The sequence below is a fragment of the Ursus arctos genome, unplaced genomic scaffold, assembly GCF_023065955.2.
Source record: "Ursus arctos isolate Adak ecotype North America unplaced genomic scaffold, UrsArc2.0 scaffold_4, whole genome shotgun sequence".
Classification (NCBI taxonomy): Eukaryota; Metazoa; Chordata; class Mammalia; order Carnivora; family Ursidae; genus Ursus; species Ursus arctos.
Window position 1 is genome coordinate 4,633,249 of NW_026623056.1, and position 20,248 is coordinate 4,653,496.

General features: G+C 37.3%; 1 protein-coding gene across 1 annotated transcript in view; it reads left to right on the plus strand.

Moving 5' to 3' along the window:
• The window catches only part of PRKCI (protein kinase C iota), a 75,777-nt gene extending 57,287 nt beyond the window's left edge, over window positions 1-18,490 (plus strand). Inside the window, exons 9-18 of the mRNA XM_026498813.4 lie at window positions 340-516; window positions 945-1,042; window positions 2,045-2,131; window positions 3,989-4,124; window positions 7,254-7,341; window positions 8,578-8,703; window positions 9,235-9,314; window positions 11,430-11,519; window positions 11,897-12,012; window positions 15,865-18,490. Of these exons, the coding sequence (XP_026354598.1) occupies window positions 340-516; window positions 945-1,042; window positions 2,045-2,131; window positions 3,989-4,124; window positions 7,254-7,341; window positions 8,578-8,703; window positions 9,235-9,314; window positions 11,430-11,519; window positions 11,897-12,012; window positions 15,865-15,952 (1,086 nt within the window). The 3' untranslated portion in view covers window positions 15,953-18,490. The remainder of the gene's footprint in view (window positions 1-339; window positions 517-944; window positions 1,043-2,044; window positions 2,132-3,988; window positions 4,125-7,253; window positions 7,342-8,577; window positions 8,704-9,234; window positions 9,315-11,429; window positions 11,520-11,896; window positions 12,013-15,864) is intronic.
• The last annotated feature ends 1,758 nt before the right edge of the window (window positions 18,491-20,248 follow it).

Here is a 20,248-nt window from a genome sequence, read left to right on the forward strand (position 1 = left end):
TAGTACCTCCAATCTCCCAGTCATCAAAGTTAGTGTCATTTTTTGAATTCACGTATCTTCATTGCCTCCAGACCCAGAATTCATCAGATCTTAAGATATGCTTTAACACTTCTCAGATTTCAACTTCCTGTCACTATCCCTCTGACCTCAACTCCTGAATTCATCCTACCTCTTGAGTAGTTAGATTATCTCGTTTGGAATGATGTAAGAAAATAATTATTAAGAACTTAAATCAGAAGATATTTTAAGGTCATCTTAGGTATAACCAGGTGTTAGAAATATACTGTATTATGCAAAATTCCTCCAGGTGTAACTCTTTGATATAAATGTTCTCGACAGGCAATGAATACCAGGGAAAGTGGCAAAGCTTCATCCAGTTTAGGTCTTCAGGACTTTGATTTGCTTCGGGTAATAGGCAGAGGAAGTTATGCCAAAGTACTATTGGTGCGATTAAAAAAAACAGATCGTATTTATGCAATGAAAGTTGTGAAAAAAGAGCTGGTCAATGATGATGAGGTAAGCACAATGATTTATTATTTCTGAACTGTTAAATTGCTTAAGTGTACTGTTTCAGAGAAAACCTCAATGTTTGTGTCTTATAATTTCAGTCTATTCTAAATATATGCTTCAAACAGATTACATAAGATAGATTGAATGTAATGTGATGATTACTAGATTTTTAAAAAATAAAAATCAAACCATATTATTCCCAAGGGAAAGTACTGGAGCTTTGTAAAAGGTTTTCGACCGTTTCATAATACTGAAAGATTTGTTGGTGGTGTTTTTCTCTTTGTATATAAGCTCTTATTTCATGATTATCAGTGCTTTTGCTGTTTAGTGTAGTTACTAATTGCGATTGTGGTAATTGAACTACTAAGGACAAATTTATCATCGTTTTGATGATAATTCAATTTGACATAGATTTCTTTCATATTTTGAAATAGGATATTGATTGGGTACAGACGGAGAAGCATGTTTTTGAGCAGGCATCCAATCATCCTTTTCTTGTTGGGCTGCATTCTTGCTTTCAGACAGAAAGCAGGTAAGATTGAAAGATAATGGAATGATTACTGGGCTTTACACATTTTGCTATATTCCACAATGAGAACTGCTTTCTACTATAAGCCTGAAGCGGAAGACATGGAGATGGACACAACAGTACTATGCTTAAAATTTCCTACTACTCAGACTCCAGTCCCTGATGTCATTTTAACATGGGATCAGCATCAGGAAATTACCCGCTTTAGGCAAAAAAAAAAAAAAAAAAAAAAAAGGCCAGGTCATAAATATCTCCAAGATTCTAGTTTTAGTACTTAACGTTTCCTAAAGTTTAACTAGAGAGAGATCCTAACTTCTTTACCTTAAGTGACAGTTGAAAATGACTAATCTTGCAAATGCTAAAATCGGGGTGAGAGTGAGAGGCTCTGGGTTGCTAGTGGTACTACTTTCAAATAGAAGAAACAGTTTCCACAATTATGCTGGTCTATTTTCTTGTATCTTCTGTGATTAAACAGCTTTCCACTCCAGCTACCCTTTGTTTGCACCAAATTCCTGGAATGTTTGTTAAGGGTAAATCTATAGACTGCTCTCTGTGTTGTACGCGGTCTCTGCGGTGCTTAAAATGCAAAGTGACACTGCCTTCTTTTGGATCTTGGTTTCTTGTGCTCTCCTGTGTTTATTTTTTTTTAAAGCCTGCTAACATGTAAAGTTCTTGGATTTAAGCCCTGCTGATTTTCTTTTCTTTCTTTTTTTTTTTAATTAAAAAATACTTTTTTTTCCCTCCAAGTTTTTATTTAAATTCCAGTTAGTTATCACACAGTGTAATATTAGTTTCAGGTGTACAGTATAGTATATCAGCACTTTCATACAACACCTGGTGCTCCTCCCAGGTACCCTCCTTAATCCCCATCACCTCTGCCCCTGCCCACCTCCCCTCTAGTAACCGTCAGTTTGTGCTCCAGAGTTAAGAGTCTGTTTCTTGGTTTGCCTTCCTTTTTCTCCCCCATGTTCATTTGTTTTGTTTCTTATCTCTTCTGTGTTTTAGGTTGTTCTTTGTCATAGAGTATGTAAATGGGGGAGATCTAATGTTTCATATGCAGCGACAAAGAAAACTTCCTGAAGAACATGCCAGGTAAATGTGTACTGTTTGTGTTAGATTTTTGCTGGAGGTGGGGGTGGTGGGGGTGGTGGGAGGGTGGGAAGTGTAGGGGGAAGGGAATGCTATGGGACTTTTTATGTGTCATTGGTTGAATACAGTAGATAAATCACTGATTTTGATGCTAGTTAGTTTTTTGTAAGTCATGTAGGGGCTAAGCTAAAAGTTAGTTTACATTATATAACGTAATGTATATTATATACATATATATATATTAATATAAGCAGTTGAAAGGTATAAACAAAGGGGGAACCTTTAGTTTACTAAACCCAGTTATTTTAAAATACTTTGTCTATTCAACATCCACAATTGAAATAATTGATAAATTTACAAACACTTATTCATCTAAGGTTTGCAGTGATCTCGGACAGTTTTCATTGATTATTATTTGTATATACTTGAGAGTAATCAGATTATTCTTCTGTAATTATAATCTCTGAGTTGTTCTGCCTTTGGCTTTTTTTTTTGGCCCCTCTGCTCTCACACGTGTTGATAAATAAGAGAAAATATCATTAAATATTATTTATTTGTTTATTTTGTGCCTTTAATTTGATATTATTATATAAGATTGTAAATTGCTTATATGTTGGGGGAATTAGGTAGGGAACGATCATGGCCTTGGATAAGTTTAATCCATCTGTGCCATGTTTTGTTTTGTTTTGTACTCAGAATTAGGAATAATTCTCACCCTTTTATGTTCCATAAGAGTAATGCAAGAATGAAGCATATGAATTTGTATATGCATGTAATAAAGGTTAAAGATTTTATTTTTATAAATACTTGTTTAGTGGAAATCTTGCTAGGACATTGATTATTTCTTGTCAAAAAGAGATAATATCCTTTCATTGATTTTATAAGAAGGTAGAAATTGTACTAATCTAACCTCGGGCCTAACTGTGTTCTGTTAATTTCCTGTATGTTCATTTCCTGTATTTAGTCTTTATTAAATGATCACCCTTCTCAGCAAAGCCACAAATGATAGTTCTAATTGTGACCATAACTGTATCTGTTCCTTGTTTGTTCAGTTGGACTTGGGGAAAGTAGTTTTTACTGTATTCAAGTGCCAGTTCTGGTTTTATTTCATCTTTACTTTTCCGGGGAACCAAAGTACAAAATACAGGCTCAAGTTCTCTATGCATAGAATTAAGTAGCTGAGAAGGTATGTGTTATGCACCTCCAAACATGATCATGGTAACAGTTACCAAAGTAGCCATAAACGAACTTGGGTGTTTCATTTTCATTATTAAGGTGAAAAGTTCTGGTTATCACCAATGAGTTAGTGGCAGTTCTAAAAAGCTCCTTAATATTAAATGGTATGGTTGTAGAATAATTTATTTTAATTCCCTCTGTAGAATTTTGGTACGGATTTTATAGTTTGAATAGAACTTCTAGTATTTTTTCTATTCTAGGCGAATCAGTGATTCTTGGGATTTGGGGAGATCGTTTGTTTCTTAGAGAAGTGTCGGAAGCTATATACACCATATGGAGATGCACGAGTACACATGTACACACGCTGTGCCTCCGGTTGCAGCGGTACGGACTGCCTGAAGTCCGCCAAGGACCCAGATTAAGAACTTCTGTTCGAGACTTGCAAATTAATAATTTTATGAACAGTATGAGTTTAACGTAGGCTGGAATTTCTATAATTGTGTTTTGGGCTCAGATACTTTAAAGTGGTACTTCAGTTTGTGTTTTGGTGGTGTTTCTAAAAACATCAGTGGAAAAAAATCTTTTGACATGATTTTGATGTTTTCATTTGCAGATGGGGGTAGGACTTCTAGAAATTTAACACAATTTAAAAATTTGAATCAAATGCGTTATTTTTCATTTTAGATTTTACTCTGCAGAAATCAGTCTAGCATTAAATTATCTTCATGAAAGAGGGATAATTTATAGAGATTTGAAATTGGACAATGTATTGCTGGACTCAGAAGGACACATTAAACTCACTGACTACGGCATGTGTAAGGTGAGGGAAATTTCTAGGTAATCAGAAGGTCTCAGCAGCTCATAAAATTGTTTTGGTAAAATAACAATATTTAAAGTTGAGGAAATGACTGCTACTTGGGATACTTTTTGGGATTTTAGCACAAGGACAAATATACGTATTTTCTAACCATTTACAAAATTTGGTATTTTCTGTGAGTGTTATATTTACTATAATAAGAGTTAATTTCTTTTTTTTGTCTGTAACTTTTTATCTTGAATGTCGTGATGCCATAGAAGAAAATTTGGAAGTAAAAATTGTTTGCAATCCATGACTTTAGCATAACTACTTGCATGTCACCTTCCAGTTTTTGCCATTTAATTGTAACTCTTGATAATGCATTCAAGATTTTCCCAGGAAATCATCATTTTTTTTATATTTAAGGTTAAATATTTGACATAAAGTACAGTAGAACAAAATAAGAATTTCAGTTACAATAAGAATCTCAGGACAATGTCCTTTATTTCTTGGTACTTTATTCTTTTTGTAACAGTATTTCATTTAAGGGTCCAGTGTTTTTCCACCAAATGTGTAGGGAGCTACTCTCCTTGTTAAAAGTAGCTGGGATAGAATTATCTTCACACCGTAATATGGCAACAAGCATGTAAATGTGTGAATTACACTTCCCCATTCACCCGAGGGAAATGCCTCCAGAGCTTGGAGATTATTTAAATGTTAACAGTAAGTAAGACACTCTAGTAATACTGAAGATTTGACCTTATCTGTTCAGCAACATTAGAAAAGAAAATCTTTACCTAAAGTATTTTTGCTTTTAGGTACAAAACTCAGACATTTATCTTTTCTTATATTAAATTTCTGTATCCTTAAATTTTTCTATTACACAAATCTTATTTTAAGATTTTGTTGATTTATTTGAGAGAGAGAGAGAGAGAGCATGAGACGGGGGAGGGGCAGAGAGAGAAGGAGAAGCAGACTCCCTGCTGAGCGGGTAGTCCAACACAGCCTGATCCCAGGACCCTGGGATCATGACATGAGCTGAAGGCAGACGCTTAGCCCACTGAGCCACCCAGGCGCCCCTCTTGATCACTTTTTTCCCCAGTCGATTTTTTTCTTATTTCAAAAGGAAAATGACAATAACAAAAGTCTTATAATTTGTCAAAGGAAAATAAAGCTCAACAACAACAAAACCATGAAGAATGCTAACCTTGTTATCAAGTGTACACATTAAAACAATAATGAGACTTCATTTTTGCATGCCAGGTACTGGTTTTTAAAATTATAATAGTCACTTAAAAGAGTTTAAAGAAATGGGTACTCTCCTGTATCATTGGTGAGTGTATGCATTGTTACAATCTTTTGGAAAGTAGTTGGTGGGGAAGTATCAGGATTCTTCAAGATATACAGCCACACTCTTTTATCTAGTACTTTTGCCTCTGGCATATTCTGAGTAAATATTTTGGTCTATGAGGAAAAGTTTATGAGCAAAATTTTTTATTGTAGTTTGTGATAAATATTACAAATATCTAAATGGCCGCTGGTAAGGAGAATGATTAGGGAAATTACGGCATGACCACAGAACAGAGCATTATGAAGTCATTAAAATGTTTACCAAAGTTCATAACAATGTAAAATGTTTATAACATTAAATCAAGTTCTAAAGTATAGGATTGTCTAATTCTGTATGTGTTGTTCTGTTATGTAGCATTGCACATTTATTTTGTTTACTTTTACATATTTTTTAAGTTACTATAATGGGCATGCATTACTTAAAACTGAAACTCACAAAAATGAATTGTCTTTCTCTTGCTTGCTTAATTGTATATTTAATGTTATTTAGCTTGTTTTTAAACTATCTTTTTATTGTTTTCTTCTTTAATTGCCTTGTAGCCAGCAAATGGTCTGAATGTTACAGGTTCTTTGAAAATATATTGATTTTCTTTTGTGACTTAGTATTTGATCAGTATCCCACATGTACTTAAAAAAAGATATGTAATCTCTTCTTTGCATGCAAGGATTCTCTCTGTCCTTTACACTCTCTTTCCCTCCTCCCTTTCTCCTCACATGCACATAGATTATACATATTCTATAAGTACATATGTTATATTTAGCTCTAGCTTTTGTCTAAATCTTAAGTCTGCTTACAAAAATTTTTTTGTATGATATACATTTTCTGATATAAACGTGTTAAAATCACCTGTCATGATTGGGGATTGTATTATCAGTTCAGGCTACTATCTCAGTATACTGTAGACTAGGTGGCTTAAGCAACAGACATTTATTTCTCATGGTTCTGGAGGCTGGGAAGTCCAAGATCAAGGTACTAACAGAACCAGTGTCTGGTGAAGGCGCTCTTCATGATTTGCATGTATCCTTGTATCCTCACATAGCAGAAAGAGAGAGGGAGCTCTCTTCCTCTTATAAAGATACTTATCCCATCAGGATTAGGCTCCAACCTAATGACCTAATTACTTCCCAAAGGCCCCATCTCCCAGTGCTATCAGATTAGGGCTTCAGCATATGAATTTTGGGGGCATATAAATGTTCGTTCCATAGCAGGGATTGTGAAATTCTCCTTATTTGTCTATTTTTACTCTTTGTATTTTGAGACTGTGTTGTTAGATGCATACAAGTTTGTTATAACTTTTTGGTGATTGTTCCATTTGTCATTGTGTAGTTTCTCTATTTATACACATTAGTATGTTTTGCCTTAATTTTTTCAATTGAGATACAAAACCAAAAAAATTTATGCCTTAGGAAATACAACCAGAAGGAAAACATCATAATGCCAGCAGTGCTTGTGTTAGGAGATGGGATTTACAGTGCTTCTTTTCTTCATAAAATATGATGATTCCTTTTACTCATACAATTTAAATTTTTGTATTAAATTTTTACTTGAATATAAATTACTTCAAGTGCAGTTTTTATCTTAACTCTACCAACATCTAATGAGGACAGGTTTTCTTTAAGCTATTTAATGGCAACCTGTGATTTTAATAATATGGACAACTATGCTAGTGATATTTTATTTCAGCTTAGTATATTAGCTATAGATGCTGAGTTTTTTTAATAGATGAAATAAAAGAGGTGAATTTAGAAGATAATTTTCTATCTTATTATATCTTTTTTTTCTTTTCTTTTTTTTTATAAAAGGAAGGATTACGGCCAGGAGATACAACCAGCACTTTTTGTGGTACTCCCAATTACATTGCTCCTGAAATTTTAAGAGGAGAAGATTATGGTAATAAATAAATAGGTGGCATTTAGCTATATGCTAGATGGGTGGTTAAATGTGGTACCAATTGCATTATAGTATAGTATAGTATTTAAATACTAATCTTATTAATATAAACCTTGATCCCCTTAAAACCTACATGAAAACCCTAAACTATGAAATCGGAGACCATGGGACCTTAGCAGTATTTGGGGTACAGATTTGAATAATATTTTATTAATGGCAACACTAAAAATATTAGGCACTAATATAAGCAGTTTACATATATTAATTAAGCCTCTCAATAATCCTAGGAGTTAAGCACTGTTAATTTCCATTATACAGAAAGTTTAAATAACTTGCCCAAGGTCATACAGCTAGAAAGTGGCAGAGTAGGGATTTAAATTTTAGCCATGTGACTCTAGGGTCATGAACCCCTAGAAGATTGTTCATATTTCCTGGGATGTTTCCTCCAGGAATCTGAAAAATGAGGGAAAGATTGACTGCTTGTCCGGAACCAGAGGATATATTTATCTTAAGAACACATTTGACTTCTTGGGTTCTGGCCCTCTGATTTCAGCAGATGTAAAGGAGGATGGGTACTTCCGACAGCTGCTCATAATCTGATTCCAGGGTCCTTCAAGGATCTTTAATCAGCTAGCAGAAGATCAGGTTTCAGACCAAGGAAGGTTATTCTCAAGTACAATTTAATTATATCCTCAAAAACAACATGTTAGAAACAGGTCATGAGTCTGAAAGTACAGGCATATTTGGGGAAAGAAACTTACGTTTCGTTTCCAATATTTTATTTTTTATTCTTTATTTTTGAAGATTTTATTTACTTATTTTAGGGAGAGTGAGAAAGAGCCTATACAGGTAGGAGGAAGGGCGGAGGGGGAGGGAGAGGAAGCGGGAAGGAATCCCAAGCAGACAGCACTGAGCCTGAACCCAACGCGGGGAACAAACCCATGACCCTGAGATCACGACCTGGGCTGAAACCAAGAGTCAAGCGCTTAACTGACTAAGCCACCCTGGCGTCCCTCCAGTATTTTATTTTTAAAGTAATCTTTTAGGTACCTCCCCTTGTTAAGTGAATTATTCCTATAACCTTCGGTGCCTACCATGATAGTTATAATGCATTTGGAGTTTAGTTTTTTCATTATGTTTATTTTTTTATTATATGATAAAATGAATCTCAAGTTACTGACTTTCAAGAATTGCAGAATAGATAATTCGTTGCTTCAAAAAATTTCTTTTTTGAAGGTTTCAGTGTCGACTGGTGGGCCCTTGGAGTACTAATGTTTGAGATGATGGCAGGAAGATCTCCATTTGATATTGTTGGAAGCTCTGACAACCCTGATCAAAACACAGAGGATTATCTCTTCCAAGGTAATGTACAGTATTTTACAGAGATTCTCTGTGAATAAACCTATTCCAGGGCATGAATGAGGATGGCTCACATTTTTACCTCTTAATGTGTACTTCTTAATATGTGAGTCTTCAATTTTTTAAAAAAATGTATCTTCCTACCTCTGAACCTTCAGTCCATTTACCAACTGCTTTCTCATACTCGAATATAACAAAGAGGTTCCTTCAGATTGTATATCACAGAGATTAGAGGAAGGAATCCTGTGGCTAGAGAGGACAGTCTCTTCACGCGGACCCCGAGGGTGAGCGTGTAAGTCCAAGAACAATGAAGAAAAAGTAGGGTCCCCAAAACATAAGAGAATCGAAAGGTGAAAAAAAGGGCCCACGATTGGAAATACAAAGAATCGAACTGGATAAAAGCAAGCAGACGCCGAAGTAATATATGTAATGTCTTATTTCTTCTGCTGGAATACCTTATGTACCTCGTAATAAAAATGTGAAGCTTGAAGCCACGTAAAAGTTAAACATAATGCCATAATTTTATTTTTCTAGTTATTTTGGAGAAGCAAATACGCATACCGCGTTCTCTGTCTGTAAAAGCTGCAAGTGTCCTGAAGAGTTTTCTCAACAAGGTAGAAATTGCACGTAACAATCGCTAGTGGTTTATCTGTATGTAAATGAAACTGTAAGTCGAAGTTCGGGCAGAGTCACATTCCAGAACATCAGAGTATGTAATTTTTTCAGTTAGATCTGGAATTTGTCTCTTCACCAAAGAGTAATTTGACAGCGGGAGAACCTGACATGAGTTGTCCTTTCCATTTTGGCAATATAATTCACCCCCAGCTATTTACATATGGTGTTTTTAGTGTAAATGATAACGTACCATGTACACAATTAGGGAACAATTACATCTTGGGGGATCACCTCAGTCATACTTATAGCTCTATTATCCAGTGTTCTTTGGATTATTATTCTTAGAGTCTCATTACTTCTTGAGCGCTTGGCAGCAGTGTTCCCTACAGATTATCACGTCAAAAGCCCTAGCTAAAAGTCAGAAGAAATGAAATGCCATCGTTGGTCTTAAAAAATCTGAAAACCATTCAATTATTTGTTGTGGTCTGTAGGTTAGAAGAGTTTTAGGATCTAAGATTATGATTCGGAACAGTTTTTACTCATAACACTTTTAACACCAAATGTGTAGGTTTTTTCCATACCAACAACCAATTCTCCAACTCTCCGGACATGCTGGGTGTCCTAGAATTCATTTTTTTTCTCACACTAACTGCCCAGAGTTAGCATCAGATTCCAGGGGCTTAAGGGCTCAGTCCCACAAGACTGTCTTCACTTCGGATGCCAGTCACAAGTACTGAGTACCCCTAGTTATGTCTGACTTGGCTACACAGATGGGGGTTCCCACAACCTTCCCCCTTCAGGTTCAGTAATTTGCTGGAACGGCTCACAGAACTCAGGGAAATAGTTGACTTACTATCACTGGTTTATTATAAAGGGTACAAATGCACAACCAGATGAAGAGATAGACAGGGCGAGGTCCAGAAGGATCCTGAGCACGGGAGCTTCTGTCCCTGTGGAGTTGGGGTCTATCACCCTCACAGCACATGGATGTGTTCACCAACCCAGAAACTCTCCAAACCCCAGGGTTCAGAGGGTTTTATGGCGGTTCCGTGACATCGGCATGATTGATTCAATCACTGGCCATTGGTGATTGAACTCAATTTCCAGCCCCTCTGAAAAGGAGGCTGAAAATTAGAACTCTCTAATCACATGGTTGGCTCCTCTGGCAACCAGATCCCATCCTGAAGCTATTACATGCCCACCGAAAGTCACCTAACTAGCATAAACTAAGGTATAATTGAAAGGGACGTGATATGAATAACGATGTGTCTGTGACTGAGGAAATGACAAGGGTTTTAGGGGCTCTGTGTCGGGAACCTGGGACAGACCCCAGATACACTTCGTATTGCCTCACAGTGATCTTGGCAATCATAAATCTTATTTTAAATAAATCGTAGGTTATAAAGTAGGTTGATATGCATTTAACTTCCTAGGTACGTATAGATAAGGTAATGAGGAATTTTAATAAAATAAGAAATTGAAGCTTTTGAGTACTTTATATGAAGAAAGATTTAAAATGGAAATCTAAATATTACACTGAAAAATGAAGGTGAGAGGTTTTATATTGAAAACAAAATGTCTTTTATTGGAAAGGAAAATAGTAACATGTTCTCATTCGTAGTAATGAATAAGCCGTGACTTTTTATAAGTTGCAGCCCCGTCTCAGTCCAGTGGTTCACATAACGGTTGTATCATCGTACGCAGATTATGGTTTGTTGCTGTATTTGGGCATAGGGCTTTTAAAATGAGCCACGAGCAAACTTGTGAAGTTTGGAGTCTGTATATTTTGACCAGCACTCTAATCTATGCCAAAGAAATATCAGGATGCTGCTCAAATGATTCTACTGCTTTTTCCTCCCATTTTTCTTCAGCAAGAAGTAGTGACCTGTGTCCACTATAATCACATGATAGCTGGACAGAGAGCCGTGAGGAAATCTTACTTGTCACAAGCTTCAGACATCCATTTAAGTCTAGTGTTGTACTATGTAGAAATGAAAGGCATTCTGATTTCAGATATAAAGGTATCATAATAGACACAAAACCCAGGTCACAAAGGTGATTTATTCTGAAGCATGATATCCATCCACTTCTTGAAACATTTCTTCCCACCATAGGACCCAAAGGAACGATTGGGTTGTCATCCTCAAACAGGATTTGCTGATATTCAGGGACACCCATTCTTTCGAAATGTTGATTGGGATATGGTATGTAAATTTTCATTGTTTTCTATATTAGGTTTCATTATTCTCTTGGGCCACATTTTATTATCTTAAAAAGATTGTTGTAAAACAAATATATCACAGCCTCAGTAACTTAAAACCACTCTCTGAAGTGCTTTTTAAAAAGCTTTTAAAACAATAAAAGCTTAGAATACGAATTTAATGGAGCGGGTTGTAATATTAGTAAGGCCCGCATCAGTGTTCAGTTTAGTGAATAATTTCCATCATTGTGAATACCGTAGAGCCATTGCTAGGAACTCACTGGGGTAGGACAGGGGGCATCTGAGGGCAGAGGAGCAATGTAGAGGTGGCATTTTTCTGAGAACGTAGGCTTGAGCTGTCATCTAATATGTCTTTTCTAGATGGAGCAAAAGCAGGTGGTACCTCCCTTTAAACCAAATATTTCTGGGGAATTTGGTTTGGACAACTTTGATTCTCAGTTTACTAATGAACCTGTCCAGCTCACTCCAGATGATGAGTAAGTAATTCTATAGACGGAGATATTTCTAAAGTTCTTTGAAAGTTTCATTGTTAATGGCTACACAGTGCTTCATTCTCACATTATAGTATAATTTATTTAGCCATTCAGTTATGGGATATTTGAATCTATGACACTCTTACAAATTATAACGACTGCCCTCTTCTACTTTGCCTTCCATGCCTTATCTCGAATTCTCACGACAACCTTGAAAGTCTACTTACTGTCCTCCCCGTCTTACCGACGGGGAAACTGAGGCTCAGAGAGGTGAAGCAGAGTTTCACAGTTGCCAGGTGGCAGCGTCAGGACACAAACCCTAGTCCGCCCGAGGCCCACGCTCTTGCCGCTGCCCTGGGCTGCCCTTTTGTGCAGATGGCCATCTTTGAGTCCCCGCGTGTTACCTTAAGACAGATTCCTAGAAAGGGAATGAGGTCCAAGGGGATCAAATATTTCAAGCTCTTGATGTGTATTGCCCGACTGGTTTTAAAAAGATTACATTACCCTACCATGTCCAGCCAGCAGTGATCTGACGAATTTTTTATGTTCATGTTGCATCTTTTAAAAGTATGGTTTAGAATAATTTGGGCACATTTGATCGTTTACCTGTCATTACAGATTTGTTCTCTGATCTCAAGGAGGACCTTCTTCCTGGGCAGTTTTTTACTCACATCTTGTTAATTCCTATCACATTCCTCATGCAGCTCTTCCAAACTCTGTCCATTTTAGAAGCCTTCAGTCCTACCCCCGCGTCCAGCACCGTTAGGGGACCGGCCTTGCCTTGACTTCAAGGATTGGGGACCTCCTGGTGTGAGCTTGCTCCCTTTTCCACTCTCACCAGACCACCGCGCGGCTCACAGTTGCTCTCTTCCCTCCTCTTCCTTCTTCCCTGTGCTTGGATGTCCCTCGTTTGCAGGGGGTGCTCCATTTCCCTATGTCTGTCTCCTTAGCTTCTGCCAGGATTTCATTTTGTCAGTTAACGTTCATTCTTCCACCTCCTTTAATTTCTCTTTTCCGGCTGCTTTTCTGCTACTTATCAGCATGCTCGGAAATCCTAGTTTTTCCCCAGAATCTCAGCACATCTTTGAACCGTCACATTTTCTTCCCTCATTTCCTTTTCAGAATAGTTAATAGATGCTCTTGGTAAAAGAAAAATAAATAAGCAGTATCTCTATCAAACTCCTTCAGGATAGTCAACATTGATTGTCTTATGCTTTCTTACTACCAGCACTTGAACGCCTTACAATTTAACCTGTTCCTTCAGCATCCAAAAGTTGAATTGACTTGTTAATTTCTGATTTTTAAAGCATATTGTGATCAGTCCTCATCTCCCCTGATGTCTGTACAGCATTTGGTGCTCATGGCCTTGCTTTGGTTGGCGCTACCCATCCTGGTTCTGCTGCATCTCTGTGGCCACTTGTCACCCTTTTTTCCCTGTCCCCTTGAGACTGGAATGTTCCACAGTTCTGTTCATGTTAGCCTTCTCTTTGCTATATGCAGTTTGAACCTTGGAGATTTCAGCCAGGCCCACAATATTGATACCAGCTATTTAAGTGACTCCCAGCTAAACTGGCAAATAGTGTTGAGCGAAAGGCACTGTGCTAAGTACTAGACATTGAAAGATGATTAAGATGTAGGTCAGTCTCACAAAACGTTTAATGTCTTCCAAAGGAGAGAGATGTGTACCAATATCATTACTTCTGACAGCGTCATATATTAGAAAGAACACTAGATTCCATCAAAAGACAGGAATTTGAATCCTGACACCACCTCTTACCAACCGGGTAACCTGAGTTTGAATTTCATAACTTCTCTGAGCCTATTTGTTCTCTTACTGCCTGCATCACGAGGCTGCTGTGAAGGGTAAGTGAACAATGATTCTGAAGCACCTGGCCTCCACCTGGTACTCTCCTGAGCTGCACTGCTATCTGCTTGTTTAAACATATCCCCTAGGGGCGCCTGGGTGGGCCAGTCGGTTAAGCGTCAGCCTTCGGCTCCGGTCATGGTCTCGGTCCTGGGATCGAGCCCCACAGTGGGCTCCCCGCTCAGCGGCAGAGTCTGCTTCTCCCTCTCCTTCTGCCCCTGCTCATGTGCGCTCTCTCTCTCTCAAATAACTAAATAAAATCCTTAAAAACAAAAAAAAAAGATAAACATCTCCCCTAGTTTGTAGGCTACACACTTCAAACATACGAAATCTAAAATACTTTGAGTGACAGCTCTCGAGGTGCCTGGCTGGGTCAGTCAGGAGAGCGTGCAACTCTTGATCTCGGGGTCATGATTCCGAGACCCATTTTGGGCATAGAGATTTAAAACAAAGAAAGAAAAGAAAAGAAATGACTCTTTATGTTTGCTTTTTTTATTGTTCTCAATCTCTTATTTTTATTTACCTTTTTTCTGCTCACTGTGCCATCTTATATTCGTTCAGACTCAGAGTGTCCATGATTATTGACTCTTCCTTAACAAACGAGAACACATCCGGCTGCCAAGTCCTTGTCTGTTCTCCCTTTACTTCATTCCTTGCATCAGAGCCTTCATTTCCATTCCATGGCCATGAGTCCAGTTCACGTCTCTTTCCGATCGTACCCAGAATATTACACCATCCTCCTCATTGGGCATCTTCTTTGCTCTGCCAGCCATTCCGCACATCTCAGTAGCGCTCCCAGTTCTGTAACCCTCCTTGTCAGAAGCCTCCAGGCACTTCCTGCTTGCCTAGCAGATAAAATCTGTCCCCTTGGCCAGCAGTTACGGCCCCGCCCTCTCCTCCCGCCTGCCTGTCCGGCCCTCTCTCACTGTGCTCTAACGCAGATGCTGTGTTCTGGCCAGTGTGCGTGACTCTGCGTTCCCTGATGCTGTGCCCTTGTCTTTGCTCGCGCCGTTCCTCCGTGCGCATCCTTCATTTTTGCATATTGAGATCTCCATCTTTCCGAGCTGCCTCAGATGCAGCCAGATCTTTGACGAATCAAGGTGAAACGCCTTAGTGTGAGCATCACTGGCTTCTTGGAGCTAGCCATTACCTTCCCTCCAGATCATCTGCCGTCTGACATGCTTCTGTTCCTGTGCTTCCAACTCAAGTAAATTACTTGCATTTTCTCAGACCCAACATCTGATCTTTTATAATTCCATTTGGTAAGTGTTTATACGATGAACGTTGGCGTTCTCAATTTCTCTAACTAGAAGTCACCCTTTTTTTCTTTTTCTTTTTTTTTTTTTTTAGAACTGTGGTTAGATCAGGCTTCGCTGTCCTTTATGAAACTTAGCAGGCACTGCTTTCTCTTGCAGCTTTTTGTTACATGAGATACCTTCCCTCCTTGAAGGAGGGGACTGTATCCTGTGTAACTTTGTGCTCTGCAGTATGGGGTGTGCATTTAAGTGTTAAAACATTCAGTAGTACTACTCTTATTGCACCTCCCTGCGGTGTCCTCTCCTTATTTCAGGTCTTTCCGGCTACCTGCCCCTATTGCCTTCTCCTTGCGGTTAACTTCTTCTGGGCCTTGTCACCATCTTCCTGTTGAGGTGACTACTAAATTGAATTCAGACCTGGATGTTCACCTATAAGTATGAAAGTTGTTCAGGTCCAAAGTTAACATTAGCTAGACTTGTGACAATTTGCGACTTTTTAATTCCTAGCCTTCAATTTTGGACCACGTTAGGATTGTTAGTCTTCTTTTATTTTCAGTACTCTTGGTTCTTCTAGAAAATGTTTTGGAACTAATCTAAACACAGATTTCCCCCCCCCATAAATCATGTAAATTAGCCTAATTTTTTGGGTTTTTTTCCATTTTATTTTACCCATTAAATAAATAAAAAGGTAAAGAAATCTAGGTTATGAAAATTAATGTATTTTTCTTTCAACAGTGACATCGTGAGGAAGATTGATCAGTCTGAATTCGAAGGTTTTGAGTACATCAACCCTCTTCTGATGTCTGCAGAAGAATGTGTCTAATCCTCATTTTCCAACTATTCCTTCTGCTTGTGTGGCCATTTAATGCATGAATAAACTTGTTACCAGCCTGGATACAGTGAACCATTTTATATTTTTCACCCCCCCAAAAATCACTCAGTATCTTCTGTTATTGGCTGTAAGAGTCAATTATTACATCTAACTGTGAAAAAGAAAATGAAACTACCTGTTTCCAGACAGTCGTGTCAGCGCTTAACTCTACTGGTAATCCAGCAGCCCACTGATGAGTCATGAAGTTATCCTTTTTGTTTAAAGGCAATACTTAACCACTGCTTTTAAACAGAGTATCCGTTGCATTAAGGCACCTGGTGGGACATTACGTCATAAGCCTCCCGTGATTTTTTTGTCATTCCTCATTCACTTCACCTTGAAGTGTTTAATTTTGATATGAAAGAATAATTCAAAAAACAACAATTTATTATATTACCTATTACTTTCTGAGTTGTGTTTAAAAATTCAGCTGTAAATTTTATTGCCTTGGATAATTAAATTATTGATTTTTAAGGCAACATTTATTAAATTGGTAATAAAAGATGTCGCTTGCTTAGAGTTAGGGAATACAAATTCTCCTTGAGGGAAAAAAAACGGACACATTTTACTAAGTATCAGATTCTAAATCATTAGCTGTTTTTGAAAAACCGATGAGAGGGATTTCTTTCATATCGGGGCTTTAGCTTCTGAGCTTACCCCTTAGCCAGAACTTTAACTGGTATGTTAATAAATGTCACTCAAAGAGCCCAGGATGCATTTGAATGGAGCATTTCTCAGTATATAGAAAGGGAAAAAAATAGAAATTTAAAATAGATACAGAAAAGTGCAATGGTGAGATTTATTTCTTTATTAGCAAATCCCACGGCTATTTTTTGTGATTTGATTTAGATAATAAAGAAGCACTTGTTATCAGACTTGTAAAAGCATTCCATTATCCAGTGGAGACAGAATGTATGCTATTTTTTTCCTTATAATTTAGTATACAGAAAAAGTATTTATCTTCCAGATAGTGTCTTAACCATACTCACTTCTTCACCAAAGCCCTATTATCCATACGTTTGGACCCTGTTTATGGAGTCGTCAGTGAAATTTTAAAAAATAAGATAAACATGATTAAATATTAGGGAACTCACACATACATACCCCATAGTTCCAGCTCCTTAAGTGAGTTTTTATTAAGTAGGTAACACATGTAATCAGAGTGGAGTACATTTCAGGGGCAGAGTTCTTCAGATTATTTTTTATTAATATTAATGTTTAGCAATTTATTATTTAAAGGGATGCCAGTGATAGCATCTGTTTATTTTGAATATTTTTTTAATGAAAAGGGATGTAAAAAGTAACCCTGATCATGTAAGTCACAATTGTCCAGTTTAGTAAAACTGAGTTTTGGGGGAAGCCATCTAGTCTTAAATTTAGGATGATTTAAAATTTATAGGCGTTTAAGAAATTATCTCCCTTTTTTTTGGATGCTACATTTTATTAGAAATGTGATTTTTCTGAAGTTTCTGGCCATATACTCATTTTTCGTGAAATAACTAAATCTGAAAGCAACGAAAACCTCAAAGGAAAAAGTTTATATACATTCCCACGTTCATGTAACAGGTATATATGTTTTTCTTAATACCTGAAACTTGTTTTAAGAAGCAGTATTCACTGCAAACCATAAAGTCATAGAAAATTCTGATATATCAGAAATATATTTATTATCTTTTAAGTGGTACTGTTTCCCTAGGGCATTAGTTCTCAGATTTCAGAATGGGGAGCAATCACCTGGGACATTTGTTTAAAATGCACATTGCTGGGCCTACCTTAGAATTCTGCTGGGTCTTTGGACCTTATTTTGAGAAACACTTTCTTTGAGCTATTCTTTTATTGTCCTGTAGTTATATATTAGAATATTCATGATAAGTTTTGAGAAAGGGGTAGGCAGTGAGTTACTATCTTATCTACAATTTTACATAAATTTTGAATGACTTCTTCAAGTTAGAGATCTCCCCCCACCCCGCCGCCAAAATCCCATCTATTTTCTATCAATAATGTTAAAATGATGAACATTTTTCTGTGATGAGCTTTTAACCGTTATTCAGGGTGGGGTTTTTTTTTTTTTTTCGTTTGTTTTTAAATATTTTTTTTAACTAATAAGATTTACCATGTATATTTTATACAAAATTGCATTACAGATATGTTTTTAATTGCGTTCTGTTTTTTTGTAGTTTTTAAGTGCCATGCCAGTTCCTTTTCTATAGAAGTGCTCTCAAAATACTCAATGGGAATAAGGCAGTTGACAGAATGGTGTTCTAAGAAAAAATTTATTTTGCATAAGCATGTCTGGTCGGACCGTTCTATGTGTATGCAGCCTGAGTTGCCTATCAGGTATTATGCTTGTTTAGTATCTGTACGTCCACTTTTTAAATTTTGTTTTGATTTTTGTCATGTAGAATACTGCCTCTGTCATCATGATGTAATCTGTATTTGTGTACCCTTTTTTTACTTTAAAAATCTTTAAATAAAATGTTTAATACTCGACTGGGACAGGTTTAATATGTAGTATTTCAGAAATTTGTGTAAGAACAGGGTGCATCAAAATCGATTCAAGAAGGAAAGCTGAAATTTTAGAGTTCGGAATTTTGCTCTACGTAAAGCAGCATCTGGTAGTACTAATGCCGTATCACAGACATTCATTCATAAAAGATGGAGTGTATTTTTTTACTCACTCTTCTGTGCATCCCTGCTATTGGAAAACAAATTAGTAAAAAAAAATCAGCTGAACATAGAGCATTTTAACTAGTTTTAAAACTGAAGCAAATTTAAACAGATTCAGAACAGGTTATTCCCAAATTATTTAGTACAGTGACCTGAGGTTCCAGGACCTCTCCTTTCTCGGTTGTAGCTCGTGTCTATATAGAACAGGTGTGAGCCCAGCACCCCACACTTCCAAACCTCTTTACCATAACTTAACGTCTCCTCTTCACGAGGAGAATGAAATCTTAAGTGCCTTTACTTTTTTTCTCAGTGGACTTGTCACAGAGTTAGGACTTGTATATTAAAACCCCCAAAGATTGATCTCCTGTGTCTTATTTTATTTTTTAAAAGGTTTTATTTTAAAATACTACAGCCGGGGCGCCTGGGTGGCACAGAGGTTAAGCGTCTGCCTTCGGCTCAGGGCGTGATCCCGGCGTTATGGGATCGAGCCCCACATCAGGCTCCTCCGCCATGAGCCTGCTTCTTTCCCTCCCACTCCCCCTGCTTGTGTTCCCTCTCTCGCTGGCTGTCTCTATCCTGTCGAATAAATAAATAAAATCTTTAAAAAAAAAATAAATAAAAAAAATAAAATACTACAGCCAACATGGAGCTCAAACTTACAACCCCGAGATCAAGTCACATGCTCTACCAACTGAGCCAGCCCCGCACCTCCTGTGTCTTACTGTTTTATCCTAATTTCAATTCTTGCTTAAAATGGAGTTATAGGCCATATTAAGGAAGCTCTGTTCAGGCTGACCCCTGTATCAAATCATAAATTTGATTGTTCTCTTGAGATAGTAAAATCCCAAAATAAGTCCAAAGAGGAGCTTGAAGCTTTAGGGAAGTTGAGCACTAAGGCAGTCACTAGGGCAACCAGTTTCTCCCTGATAGGTAAAGCCAACCTCCAGTTTTTAAAATTCACCTGCTTGGTTTCTGGACAACACCCAACAGTAGGTTGGTGTATTGATGGCCGGTCTCCCTAGATTTACCCTCCCCTGCCCTAGCACTTAAGGGATCAGTTAAGACCCAGATAGTCCGAGTAGTTTGTGTCCATAGTTTATTGTTCCAGAATATACACTGTAATTTACTATGTGTGGCACTAAAAAAGAATCTCTGACCTTGACCTTCAAGATAGAGCAGGGACGCACTGAGAAAGATGTTCACGTCTACAACAAACCGTCCAATGATAGGAGCCAAGTAAATGCAGTAATATCTACAGTATGTGGTCGTGATAGTTTATCAGCTTCACCAATGAAACTTGTTTGAGTTTTACTTGACATTCGTAAGTAATTTATGCTAGACGTTTTTCAGATTTATGGTAGATTCCACAAAGCTTTCAGAATTCATAAATACACAGAATGCATTTATATACAATAAGAATTCATATATATACATATATGCTTTCGTATATTTTTATTTGATTGTTTTTGGCTCTTGTGCCCAGAAATAGGAATGGGAAGGGGAGAGAAAATTGCTAGATGCTTCTGCTTAGATTGAATATTGTACAGTTCATCTCTGAAATTTATGATGAAAATGAATCCG